General features: G+C 37.5%; 1 protein-coding gene across 1 annotated transcript in view; it reads left to right on the top strand.

The window, feature by feature from the left end:
- LOC109081569 (ATP-binding cassette sub-family A member 2-like) overlaps positions 1-13,019 on the top strand; it is a 64,121-nt gene that overhangs the window by 36,536 nt on the left and 14,566 nt on the right. The window contains exons 5-26 of the mRNA XM_042723861.1: positions 641-762; positions 1,270-1,380; positions 2,998-3,171; positions 3,310-3,531; positions 4,173-4,525; positions 4,607-4,766; positions 5,027-5,155; positions 5,257-5,424; positions 5,620-5,716; positions 6,625-6,798; positions 7,340-7,442; positions 9,427-9,541; positions 9,641-9,831; positions 9,931-10,105; positions 10,191-10,395; positions 10,490-10,648; positions 10,799-10,979; positions 11,121-11,333; positions 11,420-11,616; positions 11,726-11,905; positions 12,613-12,788; positions 12,893-13,013. Of these exons, the coding sequence (XP_042579795.1) occupies positions 641-762; positions 1,270-1,380; positions 2,998-3,171; positions 3,310-3,531; positions 4,173-4,525; positions 4,607-4,766; positions 5,027-5,155; positions 5,257-5,424; positions 5,620-5,716; positions 6,625-6,798; positions 7,340-7,442; positions 9,427-9,541; positions 9,641-9,831; positions 9,931-10,105; positions 10,191-10,395; positions 10,490-10,648; positions 10,799-10,979; positions 11,121-11,333; positions 11,420-11,616; positions 11,726-11,905; positions 12,613-12,788; positions 12,893-13,013 (3,726 nt within the window). The remainder of the gene's footprint in view (positions 1-640; positions 763-1,269; positions 1,381-2,997; positions 3,172-3,309; positions 3,532-4,172; positions 4,526-4,606; positions 4,767-5,026; positions 5,156-5,256; positions 5,425-5,619; positions 5,717-6,624; positions 6,799-7,339; positions 7,443-9,426; positions 9,542-9,640; positions 9,832-9,930; positions 10,106-10,190; positions 10,396-10,489; positions 10,649-10,798; positions 10,980-11,120; positions 11,334-11,419; positions 11,617-11,725; positions 11,906-12,612; positions 12,789-12,892; positions 13,014-13,019) is intronic.

Genomic DNA, 13,019 nt, shown 5'->3' with positions numbered 1-13,019 from the left:
TTAATGTATTTCTAATTTTAATCTGTTTTAATGTAATTTATTCCTGTGATGGCAAGCGAAAATTTTCAGCAGCCATTACTCCAGTCTTTAATGTCCTTCAGAATGTTCAGTTATCCTTCAAAAATTATTCTTATATGCTGATTACGTGCTCAGGAAATATTTCTTATTGATCAATATTTAAATTGAAGCTGTAATTTTTTATTTTTTTTTTTCAGGATAAATGAACAGCGAGTTCAGAAGAGTTCAGCAACAATTTGTTTGGAATAGACATTTTTTGTAACAATGTAAAAGCTAAATTTAAAATATTAATATAATATTATATTAGTAACACTAACACTATAAGGACCTGGGGAAACAGTATTACACCATCTAAATCTTGATATGATGATGTTGTGATTCCTTTTTTGGACTAAGTAAAAATGTTTAATTTTGGTGTGAAATATAAATATAGGTTTGTGAGGTAAATTATTTTAAATTGTGCCCCCCCCCCACCATCTATAATTGAAATTCTCAAAACGAGTATGAATTTCTTTCAATAATAATTGCTGACCTCAAATGTTTAAACAGTAGTATACATATACGTCAACTGCAGCAAATCAAATCTTCTTTGATGAAAACGTTGTGCATGTCTCCGCTTCAGGTTTTACTGTGGGAAGTGTCCTCAGGAACCAGTCGATGTTCCAGCAGTTCCTGATCAGAAACCTTTCTCTGCCAAACGACACCGCCAGCCTGCTGCTCTCCTCCCCCATCAACCTGAAAGAGGTCTGTTTTCTCACCTCAACTTCCTTTTTCCTTCAACCCAGGTCAGACAGCAGTGCTTTTGAAGTCCAAATCATGACTCAGCATCATGCTCCTCTGAGCCTTCTTCCACTTTCATCCTCTTTGGAGTCTCAGCTCGGGTTTGCAGCACCATTAACGATTCTGCTCCATGACAACAAAGAGAGAAGATGTGCGATAGAATCTAATGCTTTAGGGCAGAGGAGCTCCAGCGTAACGCGCTTTAATGTGTTGGGTTAACGTGCTGTAGTCGGTGGAAAAGTGTGGAGATATGCTTTTGTGAGCTTCCGAATGAAATCTTAATTTTCCTTAGGGAGTTTCGTTTCTTCTCTACTCTGGCTATTTGAAGTATGTGTGAGATAGGAGTTTCTAAATCTGTGCATGTGCGTGTGTGTGTGTGTGTGTGTGTGTGTGTGTGTGTGTGTGTGTGTGTGTGTGTGTGTGTGTGTGTGTGTGTGTGTGTGTGTGTGTGTGTGTGTGTACTCTGTTCAGGTGTATAATCTCATCTTTGGGACATATCCTAAAGTGGGATCAAAGGTAGGAGAAATAGATGAAGGACAGCATGAACCCCGCAGTCCTGGAGAGAAGCTTGTACAGCTTGAGGTACAGAATGATGAAACACACATTCCCACGTGCATGTGTATGTACACGGCTCTTCACAAGTTTAGTACTTAATACATTTATTTAGAAATTGTGAATTAAATCAACATTGAAACTTTGACATTGTTACAAAAAATCCATTTCAAATAAATGATTTTCTTTCTGTTCATCACAGAGTCGTGAAAATAGAGAACAACTGCTTTTCAGCATTGATAATAATCAAATATATTTTTCTTGAGCAGCAAATCAGCAGTTTAGAATGATTTCTGAAGGATCACGTGACACTGAACACTGGAGTAATGATGCTGAAAATTTAGCTTTAGCATCACTGGAATAATTTATATTAAGTATGTTGACATAGAAAATATATTAAAACTACTGCTATATGACTGACCCCAAACTTGTGAATTGTAGTATATGTAATTATTAGATTTTGCAGTTTTTGTGTGGTTGACACTCTATTCTAAATAAAACACATTGTATAAAGGTGCATTTATGAAGCAATGCATTTTTCTTTCACACCTTTTTATCTTTGTAAAAATACAATTCTCTATTTTATTTTTATTATATGTCTCAATATAAACAGCAACTTCTAATTGAATAAATATAAAAATACCTTTTTTTAAAAAATAACATACTGACTCTATATTTCTTAGGCTCCATTAAAATGCACAAGAAGTGCAAACACTAAACTCGCAGTTATGCAAGTCTGCAATAATTAAATAATATAATAATTGTCCCACACTTTACAAACTTAATGCAGTGCCAATGCTGCTGCAGTGCCTTTCTCATTCATATTTCATACTTGTTGAGCTGCTGTAAGCAACTTTTTTTGAATACTACACACATAATGTACCTACTACTTGACAGATATCACAGAGTCCTGAGAAATCACCTGTCTGTGGCCCAGCCCTAGAGACTGTAAACGGCAAAAAATAGACAGGGAAGCAGGCAGCACCTTTTTTTCTACAACATTTCCTATGTTTGCTGATTTGTTGGCATGTCTTTGGGTTAGGGCTTTTGGAGAGAGGTTAAGATATCAGATTGAAATGATGTCAGATTGTTAGGATGCTTTATAGATGGAAAATTTAAAATATAGTATATGCATTAAACTATATTAATTTTGACAGCCATAAAAATTCGTTTCGAAACTGAAACTGTAATGTCTTTTTTGGATTCAGTAGGTGTGATCTCACTATGCATCAGCGCCATGTAGCAGACTACTGAAATGAGGAGGCAAAGTCCCTTCCCTACATATGTTTTTTTTTTTTTTTTTTTTGGGTGGGGTGCGTTCATATTTTGAAAAATTCTTAAGTTCCGGCTACATTTCATGCTGCTGGGCCACTTGAAATAATGTTTGCACATTAATGTCACACTAGTCTCATCAAGTTAAAGCATTTTAAATAAAAAAATGTGACATTTAGACTGTTGTTGATCATTATCTAGTGCCAAATTGTTTTACTGTTTTATAATTGCAAGGTTAAAAGCAATTGCATGCCCCAATTAGAAAGCCCTTCACAGCAAATGACAAACTACTTCTACCTATAAATATAGCAGGGGTGTTTTGTCCCTGTTTTGAGTAGGCAATATTTATGTCTCTCTCCTAATTCATGCTCAGAACAGTTACTTGGAGGCTGGCGTAGTTTGGAGGGGGGTCTGATTCAGAAGGCATTGAGAGACCCAACCAAAGCTGCTCACCGTCAAGCTCTGCTCAAAGTCCTGTCCCAGGCACTCGGGATTGCTGAAGGTGGAGGAGGCCAAAAATTTGATCCTCAAGCATTGCGTGAGATGGAGGTTGGCCTGCAACTCCACTTTTTAAGTGGTTTAAATGTTAAAAAAAAAATTTTTTTGTAATTTTGTTCTGCAGAAATCATACTCTTTAGTTTAATAACTACACCTCACAAAACCTCTTACATTTTTTTCTGTTTTTAGGGGATTCTGTTGACTGGTGCAGTGCTTGAAACCCTCACTTGTGGGGAAGGAGGGAACAGTGAGATAAGCAAAATCCTATTGGTCCCTGAGAAACAACAGGCAGTTTTACAGGCCTATCAAATGACTGTTTGTGGTGGAAGGGCGGAACAGAGGGCAGAGCTGTTCGGGGAGTTGAGTGAAGAATTGAGAGATCAGATTAATACACAGAGAGTGTTTAATCAGGTACATGCAAGAATCTTCTTAAACAGACACAATTTGGTATTTACATTTAATGTCCCAGGGGTTCATTTTTATTCAAAATAACTTCTATGCATATATATATATATATATATATATATATATATATATATATATACATAAATAAATTAATACATATTAATACATTTGTGAAAATTGTTTATCAATTTTCCAAAAATTACAACAGTCCCAATTTTGCCATTTATTTGTTTATTTATTTTGTGTTTTAAGGATATATAAGTGCTAACTGTGAAACTAGTTTTAGAAAGACACAGGAATCTGTCATTTTATTCCAGTCATTATTGCTAAAAATGTCATTTCCATCACCGTAATTGACTAAAAAGGGCAGAGAGTGCTATTAAACACAATACAGAATTTAAGATGTGCTGTAAATTACACTGTGGTACATTAAGTCCCATAAAAAAGTCCCATATACTTGGACATTATTAGTGGACAAATTAAACTATTAAGAGTATAAAAAGAGTGTTTAAGAAAGTGTACATGTCAAAAAAAAGTGGCCATTAGTTGAAGAAACTCTCAAACTGTACTGTACATATTACTTAGGATTAAGCATTACTCCTCTTTCCTTTCTCCATATGTCACTCGCTCCTGTCATCTTTCCCCAGTTGCGTCTGGAGCAGTCCAACATATCCGGTCTTTTGGATCAATCCCATCTCGGCGCTCTACTGAAGAACCTGGCGGATGTAGAACGACTCTTGAGGGATGTGGATTTGCTGTCAGGTCTGGCCAGACTGCTCCCTAAAGGGGCCTGTGCAGGCCACCAGCCTCCTCCTATAGCCAACACCACCTCTTGGAGCTCCAACACAACAACATGGGGTCCCAACACAACAGACAGCCCTGTGGAGGAAGGAGAGGGAGCCGCAGGAAACGAGGCAGAAACTGAAAACCCTAGATCACAGTTTTCTGCCTTTGTTCAGCTGTGGGCAGGTCTTCAGCCCATTCTGTGTGGAAATAACAGGTGTGTATATGAGTGTCACAGTGTGTTACCTTTCTGAATGTGAAATGTCTTTTTTTTATATAATCTTTATTGTTTTATTAGGATTATTGAGCCAGAAGCTCTGAAACAGGGCAATATGAGTTCCCTGGGCTTTACCAGCAAAGAACAGAGAAACTTGGGATTACTTGTCCATCTAATGACTACAAATCCCAAAATCCTCTACTCTCCCATTGGCTCAGAGGTGGACAAGGTCATACAAAAGGCAAGTCCAGACTCCCAAGGTGTTTCAAGGCTGGAAAAGACTTACAGCGAGCATTTATAATGTAGAAACTGGGTTTGCAATGTAAAAAAAAAAAAATAAGCAAATGAATTACTCCTGAATCCAAATGACTTTTTTTCTTTTTACTTTCTGCTGGTAATTCTTTCATCTAATTTCAGTTTTACCCAATTAATAGAGAATCATTTGAATAGCTGAAAATTTTTTACCAGATTGTTTTTTTTTTTTTAATTCTCTCTCTGTAGGCCAACGAGACGTTTGCTTTTGTGGGGAATGTGACTCATTATGCCCGTGTGTGGCTCAACATCTCAGCTGAATTAAGGGCCTTCCTAGAGGAGGGTAAATTGCACAATCACCTGATGTGGCTCCAGCAGGTAACATTCTGTCTTTTAGTTGCTAATTTAAGAATTTTTGGCTTGAATAGCACTTTGTGTTGTGCATGTGCTTGATGTCTTTTGTTGTCTGTATGTCGTAGTTCATTGCAGACCTGAAGAAGCACCATGAACTGTTGAACGTCTCAGACAGTGAGCTGATGAACAGTCTGCTGGAGGAGAACTTCACCCTGCCGAACACAACCACTCTACTGGAGCAGCTGCACACCATTGATAATGCTGCCTGTGGTTGGACAAACTTCATGTCAAAGGTCTGGAGAAGAATTTGATTTAACTTGTCCGGTCTTATATATCTGTTGGAAAAAAACCTTGTGTTGTCTGTCTTGAGGTTGAATTATAATTAACATGAATACAACTATTTCCTTTTTTATGTAATTGCATTGTTCGTTTTGATATATATATAAAAATATATTTTCTAAAAACCAAATCTGTTGTGAATGCCTCAGGTCAGTGTGGATATCTTCAGAGGCTTCCCCGATGAAGAGAGCATTGTCAATTACACACTGAACCAGGCCTACCAGGACAATGTCTCAGTCTTTGCAAGTGAGTAATCACTGGATCTCATAAAAGTTTTCACTCCCAAATCAAAAAGAAATAAGAACTTATATTTGCTTATAAAAAACTATTTTTACGACCATTATGATTTTTTGCATTGTGAAATTCAAAAAGCAATTAAGTTGTTTTTCTCTGAATTCTCACAGATAATGCAAAAATGTTCTCATATTCTTATTATCATGTGAAAAAGAAAAATGATTAAAACTGTCAGTTATTTATGTTGTGGTAATATTTGTGACATGTTATTTCAAAATGAAACACAAAAAGTATAAAAATTAGTTTAAAAACAACGATCCCAGGCGCACTTCAAAACATTAATGAAAAGCTATTATTCAACTATTTCATGACGTTAAACATTTAAAAAGAACGAGTTTCAGCCATAAATGGTTTCCTCAGGGTTCACTATTTGTACTTTTTTCAAAAGTTTTCTATCAGTTGAATAATTTTTTTTGAAGTTTGCATTGGTTTATTGTTTTTTGCATTGTAATTTTTCCTTACCAAAAAGCACCTTCAAACATATCTTACAGAAGTTCATCTTTGTTTTTTTAATAACTTTAAAATGTAGTATTATGCACTATGATAATGAGAATCACCTTTGAAAAAAATATTTGTGCATTTATTGTGATGAGAATTTGGGGAGATAAAATTGTCCTGAAGATAATATCACAATGCGATGTAGGCTTCATTTATTTATTTTTTTAATGTAAATGACTTTTTAATTTTTTTAAGTCAATGATTTTGTAGTGTAATATGACTCCGCTATTTCATAACAAGGTTTGAGACACTGACCCATTCATTCCCCATTAAATCGACATTTCCATGATTCATTTAGCCCTTAGTCATACCTTGTTAAATGTAGCCAGTAGCCATATGTTTAATCTGTGTCTCCTCTTTAGGTGTGATTTTTCAGACCAATAAAGATGGATCTCTGCCACCCCATGTTATGTATAAGATCCGACAGAACTCCAGCTTCACAGAGAAAACAAATGAAATCCGTCGAGCTTATTGGCGCCCTGGGCCGAACACGGGCGGCAAATTTTACTTCCTTTATGGCTTTGTGTGGATCCAAGGTATGATAAGAAGATTTAGCGAGACTTTGTCCTTTCACCTAGAATAAAATTTTGGATAGGATATCCAAAAGCAGATATTGTTTTGCATTTACTGTAAATTACTTTAGCTTGAGCACTTTAAAGTTTTGATCTTATTGGCAGTGAAAGATCTATCTTTCATCTAGAAGAGTGGTAATCTAAACTTATGAGCGTTAGCTCTGCCATTTGTGCAAAATTCTTTGTAAAACTGTTGACAAAGCAATAAATCGCTTGCTCTGAAACAACATCCACAGAGTCCTGAATTGGCATGGGAAAAGTGGAATGGATTTGATGTTTTATTCAAAATGAAAGTTCTTCTGGTAAAATGTGTACCTGGTTATGTAAAGCTTGGTGCACCAGTCAATAAAGTGCTGCTTTGGCATTTCTGGAAGCACTTATTTAAGAGCTCAGAAAAGCCAAGAGGATCAGAGCTGTCCCACAGCGTAAAGCTGCAGTGTGCAAATTCAGCTTCAGCATGTCTACTTGATGCTGTGTTGACATTTTTCATGTTTCTTCCTCTTAGATATGATTGAGCGGGCAATCATCAACACGTTTGTGGGCCATGATGTTGTTGAGCCTGGAAACTACGTGCAGATGTTTCCCTATCCATGCTACACTAGAGACGAGTGAGTTGTTGTATATTTTGTAAATACATAGTCTAAAATGCTGTGTTTAAAACCTGGTTAATCACTGATGATCAGTTGCATTGCGTTAATGTGTGTTATACACATTATAGAGTGGGATCTGAATGATCTCGGAGCCAGAAAGTACACAGATGCTAATATTAAAAAAAAAAAAGCATCCCTTGCTCCAGGCAAAATCACACAAGCTGCCTGCTCCGCTTCCACTCCACATTAAATTTGCAGATGACACAGCATTAGTCAGTCTCCTTCAGGGGAAAGAGGACAATCATAGACTCATCTTAGGGCAGTTTACTTTGTGCTGTGATGTTTCTGTTCTACTTAAAACTTTAAGACCAAACAGATGTGGGTATATTTTTGGGAAAGAAAACAAACTTAATGTGTGTTACTGCTGTTAAAGGAGAGCCAATTTAGAAAGTCATAAAGTGTTAACATCTTGGGTGTTATGACCTTTTGTGTCATTTGCACTTTTGGAGACAATACTGTGGAGAAAAAAAGCAGTTAAAGGGAATCCTAACCACTGCAAGCAAACTTTTAGGTATCCTCAAGAATGGTATTCTAAGTATCTCAGTAAGAAATTTCTCCTAGATCAGAAGCACCCACTTTACCAAGAATTGGATGTTGCCTCCAGGTTGTAGGTTTAGATTGCCATTATTTATTAAAACAATAATTTTTACTTAAACTGGGTTCTTGTAATGTTTTTGAAAAGTATTTTATGCTCACCAAATTTGCAATAATCTGATAAACATTACAGTAATATTATAAAATATTATTACAATTTGAAATGAAATGCCTATTTTGATATAATTTTAAAAGTGGTGTGGTGGCAAAGCAGAATTCAGTCAGCAGCACCCTAGTCTTCAATGTCACTATCATTTAGAAAATATTCAAAAATTCTGAATTGGTGTGAAAGAACAATTTTTTGAACACAGTTCTGCTTAATAAGAAGAATATAAAGCTAAGAGAGCAGCAGTTATTTGAAGTAAATAGGCTTTGTAATAGTGCTGGGCAATATACCGGTTAAAATGGTAAACCATTTTATTTACGCAAATGGTATAAATTTTAAGAAATAACAGTGCCTAAAAACCATCGCTACATAGGGTTGTTAATTTAGAGGAGATCCCTGTTAACTGCATATACTTCTGAATAATGGTTGAAAATGTTTTCGAAGTATTAATAACACACAACTAATTCTTAAACTGGCCAAATAAGCCCAATGAAAGCCACCATTAACAGAAGCCAGAGACACTGAAGCGCAAAGAAGAAAAAAATACTGTGGCAGGCAGCTCAAGCTCACTGTTCGTGATGTGCAAAATATAGGAAGAAAATTCGAAATACTGAACTGGGGGTTAGGGGTTTCTATGAATGTATCTCTGAGGGGAACTGACTGTCTTCAGAAAAGTTTAGATTTAGATTTTCTTTTCATCTTACCTCCATACAATGTATATTAATATAGTATTTAAAAGCGCAGCTACAGCCGTAGCTGCTGTTTCATAAGCGCCACCTGCTGTCAGTGAGTGAATTTGCATTCTCATATAGCTGGTCTGCTGGTTTTGTTTCGTTTAGATGTGTTTTATGTAGCAAAATATCACAAAGGTAGGGTCAGACCATTCTGTTTTTGCTATAAATTTTGAAATTATGCAATCCAATTTACATCAAAAACTGCTCATGCTATATGTATGATGGTTGTTTGGAATGTGAAAATGCAGTGGTTCTTCAAGTGTTTCATGCATTCTGATTAATATAAAGGCACAGTAAGAGAAAAAACGTGATCTGTGACCATCAAACCGCTAGAACCTGCCCAGCACTGTTTTGTAACATTATAAATGTCTTTACTGTTACATATGATCAATATAATACATCCATGATGAATAAAATGTAATTTTTCATTTTCTAAGGTAATAATAGCGATGTACTGGTGTATCAGCTTGTGGAGGTGAGAAGTTGTAACAGGTTTTTCCATTTGCAGTTTTCTGTTTGTTATTGAGCACATGATGCCTCTGTGTATGGTCATATCCTGGGTCTACTCTGTGGCCATGATGATCCAGCACATCGTAGCAGAGAAGGAGCAAAGACTGAAAGAGGTGAGAGAATAGACTGAACTTTCTTTTAAAACAAACTGGTGTCACTAACAAACTTCAGCGTGAGTGGTGCCATGGTTAACGCAAGTCGTTTTTCCACAGGTGATGAAGATGATGGGCTTGAATAATGCAGTGCACTGGGTGGCCTGGTTCATCACAGGCTTCGTGCAGCTTTCGATCTCAGTGACGGCTCTCACTGCCATACTGAAATACGGCAAAGTCCTCCTCCACAGCGATCCCTTTATCATCTGGCTCTTCCTCACAGTCTACGCTGTCGCCACCATCATGTTCTGGTACTGGAGCCATATTCTAATGTTTACTTGGCGTTTCCTTCTATTTAATTGCTTTTCAATGAAAAACAGTAGTCAAAAGTTGTTAATGTTATGTAAAAGTTCTCTCCATTTCCTTTTCGGGAAGTTCCTTGTGTCAGTGTTGTACTCCAAAGCCAAACTGGCTTCAGCATGTGGAGGAATCATCTACTTTCTGAGTTATGTGCCATACATGTATGTGGCCATAAGAGAAGAGGTGGCTCACGACAAAATCACTGCCTTTGAGAAGTGCATAGCGGTATGAAGGCTTCCCATGAATCCCTTTCATGTTCCATTTTGATAGTCTATTGATCTTCAGTAAACAAGTGATTCTCTCTCTGCAGTCTCTAATGTCTACCACAGCGTTTGGTCTGGGATCTAAATACTTTGCCCTGTATGAAGTTGCTGGGGTTGGAATCCAGTGGCGTACTATCAACCAATCACCTGTAGAGGGCGATGACTTTAACCTTCTGCTGTCTATGGTTATGCTCACCATTGATGCCATTGTATATGGTGTGTTGACCTGGTATATAGAAGCTGTGCATCCAGGTAAGCTGCAGTGATGTCATTATTGTGCAGTGCAAACACTGCAAATTTAAAATATTTTTCTTGGTTTCTGTAATGTTTCTTTTTTATCTTCCAGGGATGTACGGACTGCCCCGGCCATGGTATTTTCCCCTGCAGAAATCCTATTGGTCAGGAAGTGGCCGCATAGAGACGTGGGATTGGCCGTGGGGTGGCAGCACCAGGCTAAGCGTGATGGAGGAGGACCAGGCTTGTGCTATGGAACACAGACGCTCAGGTACACTTCGTTTCACATCCATCCATCCATCTATCCATCATATTATCAGCTTTCACTTCTTTGTTAAAGCTAGAATGTTTTGTGTAAGAATAATGTAATTTGTACAGATTTTCAGGCATGTTACTAAATATATCATTGTTTGTTGCTCAGAGGAAACTCGTGGAATTGAAGAAGAACCCAGTCATTTGCCGCTGGTGGTGTGCATAGACAAATTAACTAAAGTCTACAAGACGGGCAGCAAACTGGCCCTAAACAAGCTGAGCCTAAACCTGCATGAGAACCAGGTTGTCTCCTTCTTGGGACACAATGGGGCTGGCAAGACCACCACTATGTGAGTGTTAGGATATGGTGTTTCGTAGTGTATCAGGGTGGTTCTAGACCCATGCTGTGCTTATTTATGCTCACGATAGCACTCTAGCATATAGCACTGTCTTGCAGAAACTTCAATTAGTATCCATTGAATCTCTTGTAGGTCCATACTCACAGGATTGTTTCCACCTACTTCTGGCTCTGCCACCATATACGGCCATGACATCCGCACAGAGATGGAGCGCATCAGGCAGAATTTGGGCATGTGTCCCCAGCACAATGTACTCTTCGATAAGCTCAGTGTAGAGGAACATCTGTGGTTCTACTCGCGTCTGAAGGGCATGGCCGAGGAAGATATCCGGAAGGAGATGGACAAGTGGGTTAACACACTCGCATTTTGATAACACTTACTCAATCGCACCCATTCCTGAGTTCATTAAGGCTGTGTGTCGGAATTCACAGGATGATAGAGGATCTTGAATTGTCCAACAAACGTCACAGTCTGGTTCAGACTCTTTCTGGGGGGATGAAGAGGAAGTTGTCGGTGGCGATTGCATTTGTAGGTGGGTCCCGGGCGGTGATTTTGGATGAACCCACGGCAGGAGTGGACCCGTATGCCCGTCGAGCAATCTGGGACCTCATCCTTAAATATAAACAAGGTGATACTATGATTACTAATCATATATACAGTACTGTCTAAAAGTCTGGTGTGGGTCATCAGTTTTCAAATATATGATTAGTCCAAAACTATAATCTCTGTGTGAGCAGGTCGCACCATCCTGCTCTCCACTCACCACATGGACGAGGCTGATTTGCTCGGAGACCGTATTGCCATCATCTCACATGGCAAACTCAAGTGCTGCGGTTCCCCCCTGTTCCTCAAGAGCACGTATGGAGACGGCTACAAACTTACACTTGTCAAGAAACAGAGTGACTCACACACTGCAGGTATATGTGCAGCTATGTGTCACTATGTGATTTTTGGATATTTTCGAAAATTTTAATTATGCATGTCTGAGGTGGCATTGTGAGATTGTATCCAGCTTACATAATTACCCTCTTTGATTCTCCCTTTTTTTAGTGCTTTCCTGTCAGTAAATGTACCAAAATGTATTTAAAAATTACAAATCAGGGTTATTAAACTAACACTATCAAAAATATGAATTGAAATAATTCAGAAATAAAATATAAGTATTAGAGAAAAACTATGAAATGATTAGAAATGTCATCTTGGACACCAAATGAAATAAGTTGAAGCAGTAAAATTAATAGAAAAAAATAAATAAAACTGAAATAAAATTTAAAAATTATATATTAAAAAAGCAAATGCAAATTACATTACATAATTAGTAAAATGTAGTAAAAATTCAAATTGAAAATAAATAAAATATAAAACTAAAAGCTAATTTTTAAATATTAATTCAAACTCAAATAAAATTATTATAAATGTATCAAATCTATTGGTAAATATCTGTTTTATAGTATAAAACACTGTTTGTTTTTCTGTTTATCGCCATATTTTTATATGGTTCTTCTGTTCCTCATTTCTTTGTTTGTTCCTTTCAAATATCAAAAGAGCAGACGAAAAATCTCCTAGTTTTCCTTCTGCTCTTTCATCTGCTATGAGCTAACATCATGTTTCTGTTTGTTCTCAGATCAGTCAATCCAGTCTCCCGCCTCTTCCATATCTCCATGTTCAGAGAGCAGAGTGACACAGTTCATCCGTCAGTACCTTGCCTCCTGTCTGCTGGTGTCCGACTCCAACACTGAGCTCTCTTATGTGCTACCGTCTGAGGCTGTCAAGAAAGGCTGTTTCGAGAGGCTGTTTCAGGTGGCCCTACACACAAACATTTTTTTGGATAGAAATAAAATCTTTATTAAACTGAATATGAAGCATTCACTGATGGGCACGTGTGTTGGGGGTATTTTCTTCAGGCTCTGGAGCAGAGTTTGGACAGCTTGGCCTTGACCAGCTTTGGTGTGATGGACACCACACTGGAGGAGGTCTTTCTGAAAGTGTCAGAAGAAGATCTTTCACTGGAGAACAGTGATGCAGGTTAGA

This window comes from Cyprinus carpio, chromosome B5 (assembly GCF_018340385.1).
Source record: "Cyprinus carpio isolate SPL01 chromosome B5, ASM1834038v1, whole genome shotgun sequence".
Classification (NCBI taxonomy): Eukaryota; Metazoa; Chordata; class Actinopteri; order Cypriniformes; family Cyprinidae; genus Cyprinus; species Cyprinus carpio.
This window is presented reverse-complemented; position numbering and strand designations above follow the sequence as displayed.